Source organism: Drosophila subobscura, chromosome U (genome assembly GCF_008121235.1).
Source record: "Drosophila subobscura isolate 14011-0131.10 chromosome U, UCBerk_Dsub_1.0, whole genome shotgun sequence".
Classification (NCBI taxonomy): Eukaryota; Metazoa; Arthropoda; class Insecta; order Diptera; family Drosophilidae; genus Drosophila; species Drosophila subobscura.
This window is the reverse complement of record NC_048534.1, coordinates 15,546,260-15,558,427: the sequence shown is the minus strand read 5'-3', so window position 1 is coordinate 15,558,427 and position 12,168 is coordinate 15,546,260. Positions and strand designations below refer to the sequence as shown.

Sequence of the window (12,168 nt, the reverse complement as noted above, 5' to 3'; positions counted from 1 at the left end):
CTCACATTTTATAGTGAATGTGCATTGTTTGGGTCAAGAATGCGTCAAGATTTGTGTGTTAAACTAAGTTAAATGGTTATTTCCATGCAAAGTTTCGCTAATGAGATCTAGTAGAAAAAACTGCAAATAATGATGAGGTTCTTCAGTAGAAAGTTTTGTGGCCAACAATAGTTAAGTGTTTGAAACTGCTAACAAAAAAAATGTATTCATATTCCCCCCAAAAACCTTGGGCTGCTGTCGTCACTAGTTTTTCCCAAAAAAAAATTACATACATATATTTTTAAATTGCATTTCAATTGGTTTTGTTTCGGTGAGTTTTGGTTTCTTTTTTGCTTTTCCTTTCCGCTTTTATGGCTGGCAGTTCGCATATTTTTGCGGTTTCAGTTTTTTTTGTTGCCTGCCACTTATTTGACCGCTAATTACATTTTAATGTAAATTAATGAATCCGCGCACTTAACTTGGCCACATTGGCCATATCTCTCTCTCTCTCTGTCTATCTGGTTCTCTCTGTCACTCACACACAGACTCCGTCTGGGGTCTCAGTCTGTCAACTTGTCTGGCCGCCATCCTCTGCGCCAACACTCTGACTCACTGCGAGTTCCATGGAACAACGTCCTCAATATCAAGAAGTTGCCTCATTAGCCAGTCGCGTTGAAAGCCAAAAATCGGAGATTTTGCGGTTTCTTTTTTTGGTCTGAACATTTTGATAAATGATTGAAATAAATGATGTTGGCTTTGGCTTTGGCTTTATGGCAACAGCCGAAACGAGAGGAGTCTCTGACATTGCGGTTTGGGCTGAGGTTTTGGGGATTTCACGCAAATGGAGATCATCAGGCATGGAAATTGAAGGTGCTCATATTGATGGGATGTAAAATGAACGAGAAATCATCTAAAATATGTAAATATTCATTTTTAAGCTCTTTCTGACTAGCAAAAAGTTCTGGAAAATATATCTAAGAACTGGGAAATTATTATGCTTTTTGCCGGAGTGGCATGTGGGATCAGGAAGATGGCGAATTAAGCAAGAAACTCATTGAGAGTATGATATTAATATCTTAGCCTTAACCAACCGTCATCTTAAGCCACTCCTTCAGCCTGCAGCCATGCTGGAAAATTAGCCGAAACACGGGGAGTGACTCTGACTCTGACTCCGAAACGCAACCAGAAGAATTTCCAGCTCTTTAAACATCGCACCCACTCAACATAAGTCGACCAACGCCTCACCTCGCCTCGCCTCGCCACGACTCGGCTAATTTTGCAACACATTTTGATAAGCTGGAAAGCTTCTCGCTCTCCGCCTCTCCTCTTTTCCCCCTATACTGTTTTCATATTAAAAATATTGTTTGCCTTTGCTGGCAGCCCCAACTAAGGGATGTTGCATTATGGCATATGAAACACTCCCACAGCACACCTACCACTATGCACACTCGTGCGCGTGCATGTGTGTGTTCCATTATGGAGGATGCGACGCCTGTTTTGTGTTTTTTTTGCCACACATGTGTGAAATTGCATGTAGCTACAGGTACAGGTGCAGGTACAGGTACAGGTGTGCGGCGCGTGAGGCAGGGGGAATGGATGCATTAGACACATCATAATTAAACGCGGCATGGCGGCGCTCATCATCGTCACCATCTCTCTTCCATCATTATTATCATCAGCATTTTTTTCCATGATTATAATATGCCACTCGTGAATGTTGCTTCTGGTTCTTCTGGTCCTTGTTGTAGCCGCGCCAATTAGGGAAATTGTGTGCTATTTCCAATTTGAAATTTTTCAGCACTCTTCACGCTCTTCTTCTTGGCCAGTCTTTCCCCCCCCCAACTCTGAGGGCTTAAGTGCAAACAGCGAAAAAAGTACCATCAGAAATGAAAGATAAGGCGGATCGCAGTTGTAAATACCCTTGCTGAGAGTTGTGCTCAAATACTAGTATAATTATGGATTATGGATAAATATTTACTGATACTTGAAATTTATTAGTGGAAAATCAAACATAAGAGATTTGACAGCTAAAAATTGAATGAAATATATATCCCATGAAGAAACTATAAAGGAGGTCTCGTCGGCCAAAACTAGGGAAACTTGCGAGTGAAAAGTGCGAGTGAACGGGCTCTCGCTGTAAGTTTGAGGGCAAAATTTTGTCGACAAGCAAACGAAAAGCACTGAAAATTGGGGAAAGTAGCGAGTAACTCTGCCACCGACGAGATCTCCTTCATAGTTTCTTCATGTATATATCCCACATCCCACATACAAAATATCAAATACCCTGCAGTGCAGCGTATTGAAAATGCATAAAAACAAAAGGTAGAATCTGCAATTTATTCAACGTTCAACTTGCAAGATTCCCCCTTCTGTATGTGGGTGGCTGTGTGTTGTCCATTAGCCAAAATAGAGCAGGCTATTTTTGATTTAATGAGCCATGCTCTAATGGATTTTGATGTTTCGCTAACTGTAATTAAACACTCGCCGCGCCGCCCCAAAATATCAGAAAACAACAGATTCCGTAGCTCCTCCAAGTTTCTGCTTTTGTCTCGCCCGCTCACAGGAAAGTTGGACTCTCAAGTGTGCGGGGGCTCTTTCGATAGTACCCAAAATAGAACTAACCAAAAACGCAGGGAAAAATCTCAAAACGATTTGGGGGTGCCAAATGAAAGTATAACAACGAAAAGAAATACACAAAAAAAGCCCAGCCAAGTAAAATAAAATAAACAAACAAATGCCTCATTACATGCGAAATTAAATTTAAATGTTTGCTTAATGCGATTCCCAGAGAGTTGCCCAGGGTGCTGCCGGCTCCTGGTGGCCCGGGAAAGGGCGGAAAAGGTATTCCCGGGAACCAAACAAACCCAACACGAATCCCAACCAAGAGCACCACCAACGCACATCAAATATAATTTCATTTTTGAAGCCCTGGGCTAACCATGGATGATGATGATGATGAGGACGATGACGGGTCGCCGACGCATGCTTAGAAAAATATTTCTGGTATTTTTCCTTTTCCTTTTTGCCTTTTTTCCCTCCTCCATTTTTGTTCGTTTTTTGGCCTCTCGACTGAGTGGAGAAATTAGAATTTTTGCGTGTGTCTGCGGTCGCCGCATTTGGACGCCGACGGATGCCGCCATCGCTCCAGGCCGCATTTCCTGACACCCCACCCGCCCTGATACATAGCACCAAATTTAATATATATTTATGCAGGGTATAAGCTCAGGGTGAACAGGTTATACTTGCATATAAGGTTGGCCGCAACAAGGATTCAGATGGGTGAAGGGCGGGAGTTCTAGCCACAGATTTCGCCAGACTGTTTGCCCATGGGATAAAGTATACGACAGTTTGAAAACGTAAAAACGTTGCAAAAGATTCTATATTTAAGTGATCGTAAAATGAGAGACGAAATATTTTAAATTGAAAGAATTTACTTTACAAACTTCACTTGAGAACAATTCTAAATTAGTTGAAAATGGTCAAACTATAAAAAATATTCTATAAACTGGAAACTGATGTCTAGAACGGGAGTCGACTAATTATTTAATTATTATTATTTTATTTTGTTTTATTAGTAATGGTCATCCAAATGTCGACTCTTTTTGCTGTGCAAACTAACTGGTAAATAGGGCCGGAGGAGTCTGCCAGAGAGACAAAATCATAATAATTTCAATATTTTTGTTGCCGGTTGACGGCGTTGCTGCTGCCGTTGCTGTCAGTGGCAAACTGTCAGCGCAGGGCGTTTATTTGACAGCCGCTGGGGATTAGAGTGTGGACGGAATGGGGCACGGGCATGGTAAATGGGGAGGCTGGGACTGATGAGGCATAAGGCAGAAGGTTGTGCGGCGGTTGGATGGGTGGCGCGCTCAATTAAAATATAATTTTAGTCAAATTATTACGAAAAATAAGATATGGAAAAAAATCGTGGAAAGAACAGGCACAGCGAGGGGAGATCCTTTTTGGATCTGCATCCCATTGCATTCACATGGCCATAAATTAAAAACTTAATAACGAGCGGGCACAGGATTGGTGCAAAAAAAAAAAAAAAAAACAAACCAGGACATGCCCAAAACGTGTATCCTGCTACTGCCTGGCGATGTCCGCAGTCACATCACATACATATCTCCCTCTCTCTCTCTCTCTCTCTTTTCCCTGTGTGTGCCTCTCTCGATGGGATGCGGCTGCGGCAGCAATAAATCGCTAACAGCAAATAAATCAACGCGCATAAATTCCAATGTGCGCCGAGGATACATGCCCCGACTTTATTTACGACATTGCGACAAAGACAGTAACGGCAAAATGCTGCTCCTACCGCACACCGCTCCATCTCCGCGTTCCCTCTCTCGTGCCCATGCCCCTGACCCTGCCACACCTTCTGTCAAATGAGCGGGACGTGGTCAAGCTAAGGGGGTTCATATCTGCTCCTATTCTACATTTTTTGTTTGTTTTATCCTTCAACTCTTCATGATTGCCAAGACTTATTCGCTAACTGCCAACTATCTATCCGTTAAAGAAAATACTTTTCAAATTAATTTAAAAGGAATGAACCTAAAAAAGGAATATAACCTAACAATCCGAAGGGGCAGACTGCCGACTCCGATTTCTATTCAGCCTGCCGCTCGCTGGAAAGCCAATGAACACGAAAAAGGTTGACCTCAGTGTCGTGGCAATATGTCCTGGAAAAATGTCAGGCCAACGCTGTCTCCGTGGTTAACCGTAGAGGCAGTCGGCAGTCGGTTGCCAAGGGTTAAAAGGGTTAACCCCCAAAGCTAAAACAGAACGCAAAAAGGCGAGAAAAAACCTATACAAAAATGTCAGTTGGCAGGCAAGAGGCGGAAGGAGTCCACCACGCCAAGGACGACAACGTGTACGAGTATATTTGGCGCATTAAAACAAAGGGATGTGCCGTGTGCTAGGCAAATAGACAAAGGCTGTGCCACGGACACATGCGAGGCGCCAAATCAAGTCTAGATTTATGGCCCGAGCCAAAAGGATTGCCAAAGGAACACAACCGAGGAAGAGAGAAAAAAAGCAGTGCACAAAACTAACATTAGCACCCTTGTAAATGTGTAAAACCGCCAGGGAAACAACAAATCAAAGGGAACACTTCTGGTCCTAGGAATGCGTCCCATAAGGAACCTTACCCCGGACATCTATTAGTTGCGCCACTCGGCAGAGGTTTCACCTTTTCCCTGAAAACTTCTGGGTGATAATTTATTTATTTGGGATTATTTATTGCACATACATCATAATTTTTGAGACTCTCTGGCAAATATATTTTATTCCTTAAGCAGACCCTTCCCCCTTCCGACGCCAGCAAGAAAGAATTATAACTTTCAACAATGAAGGATGAGCCATAAATTAAAAATTCCAAACTTAAAAACGTAACAATAAATACATGGCAGCAGTCTCCCTCCACACCGGCAATCGCCAGGAACAGGACATGCAGTTGATTTATTTCTTCTTTATGGAAAATCAGCAAGCGGAGAGGAGCAGCAGGGGCAGGGGCAGGGGCAGAAGTCGCACATCCCGAAATCCCTCCCATTCCATATCCGCGCGATATTTCTCAAAAGAAACGGAAGTATTTATTTCATAATCGTTATGATGTAATGAAGAAACCATCAAAATTGTTGAAAGATTGGACGGTGGCGAAGGAAATTATCATTTACATTGAGTTCTGATTTAGTAAATTCAATCGAAATGCAAAGAAATTGCAGAAATTGAGAAAGGCTCAAAAGCTAATAATATCTATTAATATTTATATTATTTATAATTTTATGAAATATACTTTTTTGTGCCATTTGAAATGAAGACTTTAATGTGCAACTCTCCAGCCGCATCGCAGTGTGAATGATTTGAAGGCACAGCGCAAAAGAGAAGAAGGAAGAATAGAAATAAACCGAAACACATCCTCAACATCAAAATACGTGGCGCATATTAAATTCTTATAAAATCGGCATTCGCTGAGGGATGCGCTCTCCTCTGGGAGAATGGGTCTCGAGTCAGTCAGTGAGAGCGAGAGAGAGAGCGTGAGTTCTATAGATAGACGACTGGGGCGCTATTGTTGTAAGTTTGAGGCATTTTTATGGTGTCTCTACCTCCGTTGGATATTGAGCTCGCCTGCTGCGATATTAAAAACTTGTTGCTAATAAAAAAAAAAAAGAGATTCGGATACGCTCGTGGAAGGGAAGTCCCACGATGATGATGATGACGATGATGATGCAGTGGCAGATGATGATGACATCAATGACATTTGTTGCGGTTCAATAAATTCGCAAACGCTTGGAAAAACGTGAATATATATGTATGTACCTCTTGCTCGTACTCGTACTCGTACTCTTCCGTATGCAATCTGTATGGAAAAGCATTATGTGTGTGGTGCGGATTTTTATAGACCCTAAGTAGGCTTGGGCTTGGGCCTCTCACTGCGCATTTAATTGTTGTGCGGAGCAAGGATGGCAGTCAGTGGCAATTGTCAAAGCGAAACGCTTTGCCCATTCATTGACACATTGTTCGGGGGTTCGGTGGTTCGAGGGTATGCTTGGGTGTTGTTTAGCTGTCGGATAATCTGCTGTGCATGTTGCCGTTGATTAAAATGACACACACACACACGCAGATACAGAGACTTGTCCACAATTTACCGCTTCGTATGGGTCGTTTGGGGTCGCCTGTGGGGGGCCGGGGCCGGGGCCTAGCCTCTGGTCGATTGTCTAAAAGCCGACTGCAGTTCCCTCCTGTATTTCTGTATTTGAAGTGCCAAAAAGCACACTTTGCCCCTGGTTTCTGTTTTTTTCGTATTCGTATTCGTTGGTATTATTGAGTTGTCGAGTGCGCGTTTTAGTGAGAGGATTTATGCTCGATGGCTCGATATTTGTTTAGCCGCTTAGTTTTGCCATTTGTCTATTGTGTTTTTGGCTCTACCCTTTTATTTTTCCCACTTCTTTTTTTGGGCTGAATGGTCTGTTGTTCTCCGGCTGGCTCTAGTCCCGTTTGAGCTCTGTGACTGAGACAGCAAATTGGTGCACAAATTTCGCATATTTCACAGATATTTTCCTACCTTTTGGATGAGCATTAAAATGCCAATCAATTAGGGAAAACTCCACATGAACGTGAACTCGTTAACGCGTTATTATGGTAATTGCAGGGCAGCTCCAATGCAAAATGCCCAAAAAGTTGCAGACAGCTCGAAAGTAAACAGCAGCGGGAGTCCGTCCAAATGGAATGCCGCCAGCAGGCTTTGTCTTACACATTTGGCAGGGGGTGTCGGCTTCTTTTTTTGTTCTGCATTAAGCCACGCCCCAGCCCACACACTCATGGGAATACGACTGAGTCGTAGGATTTACAACACCCAACTTATTACGTTCTGGTTCTGGGGCTTCCGATGCTGAAATTACTTAATCAAAGTTGGATTATCTGCAGCTCAGAAAGTAAACAGTGGGAGTGTCAGCAAAGAGTGTGGGCTGTGGGATGTGGGTGTGGGTGTGGTGTGTATTTCCTTTGAATTAAAAGCGCCAACTCGACCGAAAGTCGGCAAAGCAAAAGTTTGACAGTGCGGCAACCGGCAGACGGCAGACAGCAGACGGCAAACCGACAACAGCATGGGGCACTTGGCACACATATGGCCAGGCGGGCAGGCAGGTTTTGCCATGCCCGAAGCTGCAGCTGAAACTAAATTAAATTCCATGTCTAATACTCGCACAAGGATTAGGACCAAACAACGCCTCAACAGCCTCGATTGGGCCCTGGTCCACGGCTCGCCTCGCCTCGCCTCGCCTCCCGCCGCCTCATTGCCTAAGACGGGTAATATTAAATAATTTTTACCCATCGCCCAAAACCAGAGGCTGCTGCTCACAGGACGTACACACACATATGGCATGAATTCGCTGGCTCATTGTTTTGCATCGCAGTGCAGAGAGTGGAAGAGTGGACGAGTGGAAGAGTGGAGAGTGCCGGGTGGTGGTCGTCTCCTGTCCCAAGCAGGAGCAGCCACAGATTAAAGTCTCCCGTGGCGAACTTAATAATAAAAGCCCAGGGACCAAAGTCCTGCAACAGCAATCCTTATGCGAGTCTGTGTGTATGATGACGGCACAAAAGTATTTTGTAGGTAGAGGCGCAAATCTTTTTTCGAGTGCTAGACATTAGCAGCATTAGAATAGCAGCCAAGGAGCAGCAGGGATACAGCTATACAGCATATAGATATACACAGAATATAGATACACAGAAGTGCTGTACATATACCAACTATAGCTGAAAGCTCGATGGCAGGACGGGGTCACCAAATAACCAAAAGTACTTATGCCAGTGGCAGTGGGGATTGTGTGGTGGGGTTGCTCAATGCGGCAACTGTATCCGCATTATGCTAAGCAGCCGTCGGGCTTGCCTTCCAATAATCCATTTTTGAATGTTAATTCTTTGCACTTGCAACTAAAAACCATGTCAGTCATGTTTTACACCACCATTGGCACTAGAGTTCAACTAAATCTACTCTTTTCTTATGATAAATGTTCTAATTTGCATGGGCTTCAGGCTGACACTGAACTCGGAGTCCGCCCGTGATTTATGCGCCCCCAAGGGCTTGTGCTGCGATGTGAAGTACTCGGCCGTTTTGGGCCTAGAGCCAGCAGCATCGTGCTGGAATTTCATGCGTTTCATCTCGCTCAGTGGCAGGTTGCCATCCAAGGTGGTCTCCCGGATCTCCGCACCGCCCAAGTCATCAAAGATCGAGCGTATGTTGAAGCTAACCATGTGATCCAAGAAGTTCTCCAGGCGCAGCAGAACCTCATGCTCTGAAAAGGGTTCCAGGGTAAGCAAATGCACCGAATGTGGCAAGACATTAAAGTCGGGCAATGGTTTGGCAGCAGCATTCCTGTTCACTTTGCTGTAACTGCTGAAAAACTTCCAAAAGGGCAAAAGAACCTCCTTCTCGGCCACTCGCTCCACCTTGGTCGATTCCTCCACAGAGTTGAGGATCAGGTAGACCTTTCCGCGTGCAATGAGGGGTTTCTCGTACTTCTGCTCGTTGAGGGCTTCTCCCACTCCATATCCATCATCCCGAATAAGGCGGCGATGGAGCATGAGCTCCAACCGTCCGTTTTGCATGCTCGTTCCACCCTGGGCACGATCGTTGAGCAGAGCAATGCGCTTGTTGCTGTCCTCCAGGGCAATGCGGGAGACGATTGGGTAATAATTTCCACTAATTGGCTGCCTGCCTAGATCAGGGTTAAAGTCCTCTCGCTTATCCTTTACACGCTTGATCATCTCGCGACCATTGGAGTCAGTGTAGAAGACGCCGTTCGAGGAGATTTCGCTATCGAAAACTGTCACAATTTCCCTGGCGGTATCCTCGTCAGTTGGAATTGGCCCGACGAGCCACTCGAACTCCACACGGTTGACACCCTCGTAGATGCGAATGACCTGGGAGATCCATTCGCTGAACTGCTGATGCACTTCCTTCACCAGAGCTCCATCGTAAACTGTAAACTCCACCTTGTCTTCCAAGAATTTCAGATCAACGTCTTCCTTCTGACGGAAGACATAAGCGCCGGATTCATAAGTCTCATAAATGGCGAAGTTCTGGTCAATAGTCTCGGACACTCCGTTCATCTCAACGGTCTTCAGGCGACCCGTATTATTGTCGATCACCAATTTGATCTGCGATGTCTGGACCACAGTTTCGGAATCATCATCGGCGTGAGTCTCCACATTCTTCATGGGATGGGCTTTCTTGAATCGCTTAAGCACTTCCAAGTTCTTTTCGAGTTGCGTCATAGGCTTTCTGTCAGCCATTGGTATGACAATTTCCTTGCTTTCTACCTTGTCGACCTTCTTGATGAAGTAGCTGGCGATCTTGTTCACGGATGCCTTGAACACGAGCTCGTGCTGAGTTGTGTTCTGGCGGTATTCCAGAGCCAGGACTGGCCAGGCCACTGGCACAACCTCAGAGGCAACAACTCGTCCTTTTTCGTCGGTCACCTGGTAGTTCTCCTCCTTCACGGGTACTCGCACATACTGTGAGGAGGTGTGGGCCAATGGGTTGAACAGCGTCACCACCACATTGTCAGCACTGTCCTGGGTGAAGGCGCATTCGCTGATGTTCAGCTGCAGGCAGCTCTCGAACTCCCCCTCTGGCAGGTTGGTCAGCACTCGCAGAGCATCCCGAGCATTGCTGGCTCCTCCGATAATGCCATCGTAGAGCAGTCGATCGTAGTCGTTGGACACCGCCTGCTTCTCCGTTCCGGTGATGGCATCGTGGTGCTGCATTACTCCCATTATCTGGCGAAGGTAATCGAGGTCTTCCTTCTGCTGCTCGCTCTTCAGATCGGCAAAGACACTGAGCTGCTTGGCAGTCTGCAGCATATGGTTGCCATCGCGCTCGAAGCGTTTCTGGGTGGGTCGGGAGGTGTAGTATCCTGTCCAGAAGCTGTTGGAGTCACTGGCATAGGGGAAGAAGTCCTGCGTCTTGTTGGGCCAAGTGGCAAGGGTCTGATGAAGGGCATTCAGATAGCAGCTTGGGGTTGAGTAAAAGACATGGTACTTGAACTGAAGTTGATTGACATATCTATGTGGTTGGAAGAGTTAGATGCCGGGTCGAGGTAAAGGCTGCATTCATTACTCACTTAATCAGTTTGTCCATATTTTTATAGTTTTTCTGGGCATTTGCATAATGGAAATCATCACCCATTGGCACCATGATGTGATTGGAGCGGTAGTGCGTCTCCAGGAGCTGCACATAATTGATGAAATCATGCACCCTGACTTCCACATTGTTTTCAGAGCTCTTGTCGTCAATAATGGGTGGGTCGTTGCACAGCGAATCAAAGCAAAAGCCAGGAACATGCGAGTACTTGTTGTACAGCATGCCAGTGAAAAGTTCCATTTGATCGAGTGACTCGCTGGCATTCCAAATCATTTCCAATTCAAACTTATCCATACGTTTGCTCTTATCCCTGTGATCCATGCGGCCAAAGAACTCTCCATCGTAGCCCATTTGGGCAAAGATCGAGGCCTGCTCACGGGAATGACCAAAAGGGTCGATCTGCCAGCCAATGCGGGGACGGGCACAGGCTCCAAAAGTTTCATTCAACCATCTAAAATATATAGTTTGATGGGTTCACTTCTATTCGGATTAACACTTACTTTAGCCCCAAGGTAAACTGATCAATCACACTCTGATAATTGACTGCTGCCTCATCGTTCATGCTCCAAGCTCCACCAGCGAACTCCAGGCGACCTTCGTTGACCAATTTCTTGACACTTTGCTGCACTGCCTCTGACTGTTCCTGCCACCATTTGGCAAAGAAGGCAGTCTCCACCTGAATGAAGCGACGCTTGGGATCCTTGATCAGCTCCGAGACGACTGTGTCGATTATGTACTGGACACCAGCATTCTGAATATCGTTTTTGTGGCCATAATAATACTGGTCCACCGTCTTCAGCCAGCCAACATCGTCGTGGGAGTGTGGCACCAAGTGAATGTTGACCAGGTTTGGTTTTGTTTCAGGACAAGACTAAGTACCGAGAGATGTTAGATTATTTCAGTACATCTGGCTATGGAAATCCCAGAGCTCTCAATCACCTCATAGCCACAGACAGCCGCAGTTGGTTTTGTGTCGATTGCCAAGAGTAAGAAAAATGTTAAAATGCTGCCGAAATATTTCATTCCAAAAAGTTACTACGAAAAATTTTGGGACCAGAGAAAAAATAAATGGACTCTAAGAAGCAAGAAACAGAAACTTTTTTGCTTTTTATATGGGGGAACTGTGATGTGTGCTATCAACTGAGAGTTGATACTCAATGAGCACTGGACGTATCTTGGGAAGAGGAAAGTTAAATGATGCTTAAAAACTAAAAAGTGTTTTGTAAAAGCAAAAGGATCCATGTCTCCCATCATATAAAAACCTTGAGCAATGCTACGCAATTCAGGAAAATTTAAAAAAAAAAAGCCGTAAAGGTACAGTTTTGTTACAAACATCACACAAAAATTATCATTTTGGCATTTGAAAGCTTAACATTTCCCAGATGGTAAGCGAAAACCAATCCATAAGAAAATGTCGGTTTGGTTCCTTGAGAGATATTAAGTTCGATTTAGTCGAGTAGTGTAATAAAAACTATCAGAGTAAATGACCGACAAAGCGAACAAGCACTTAAATCCGCATAGTATCTCATTCGAACACAAGAGTGATTTGGAAT

General features: G+C 44.8%; 1 protein-coding gene across 1 annotated transcript; it reads right to left on the bottom strand.

The window, feature by feature from the left end:
• Positions 1-8,460: 8,460 nt before the first annotated feature.
• On the bottom strand, positions 8,461-11,710 carry LOC117902537 (lysosomal alpha-mannosidase-like). The gene is made up of 4 exons (XM_034813966.1): positions 11,555-11,710; positions 11,116-11,486; positions 10,596-11,066; positions 8,461-10,537 (listed from the first exon to the last, which is right to left on the bottom strand). Exons 1-4 carry the CDS (start codon positions 11,636-11,638, stop codon positions 8,461-8,463), a joined length of 3,003 nt encoding a protein of 1,000 aa, XP_034669857.1. The 5' UTR covers positions 11,639-11,710.
• Between the last annotated feature and the right edge of the window lie 458 nt (positions 11,711-12,168).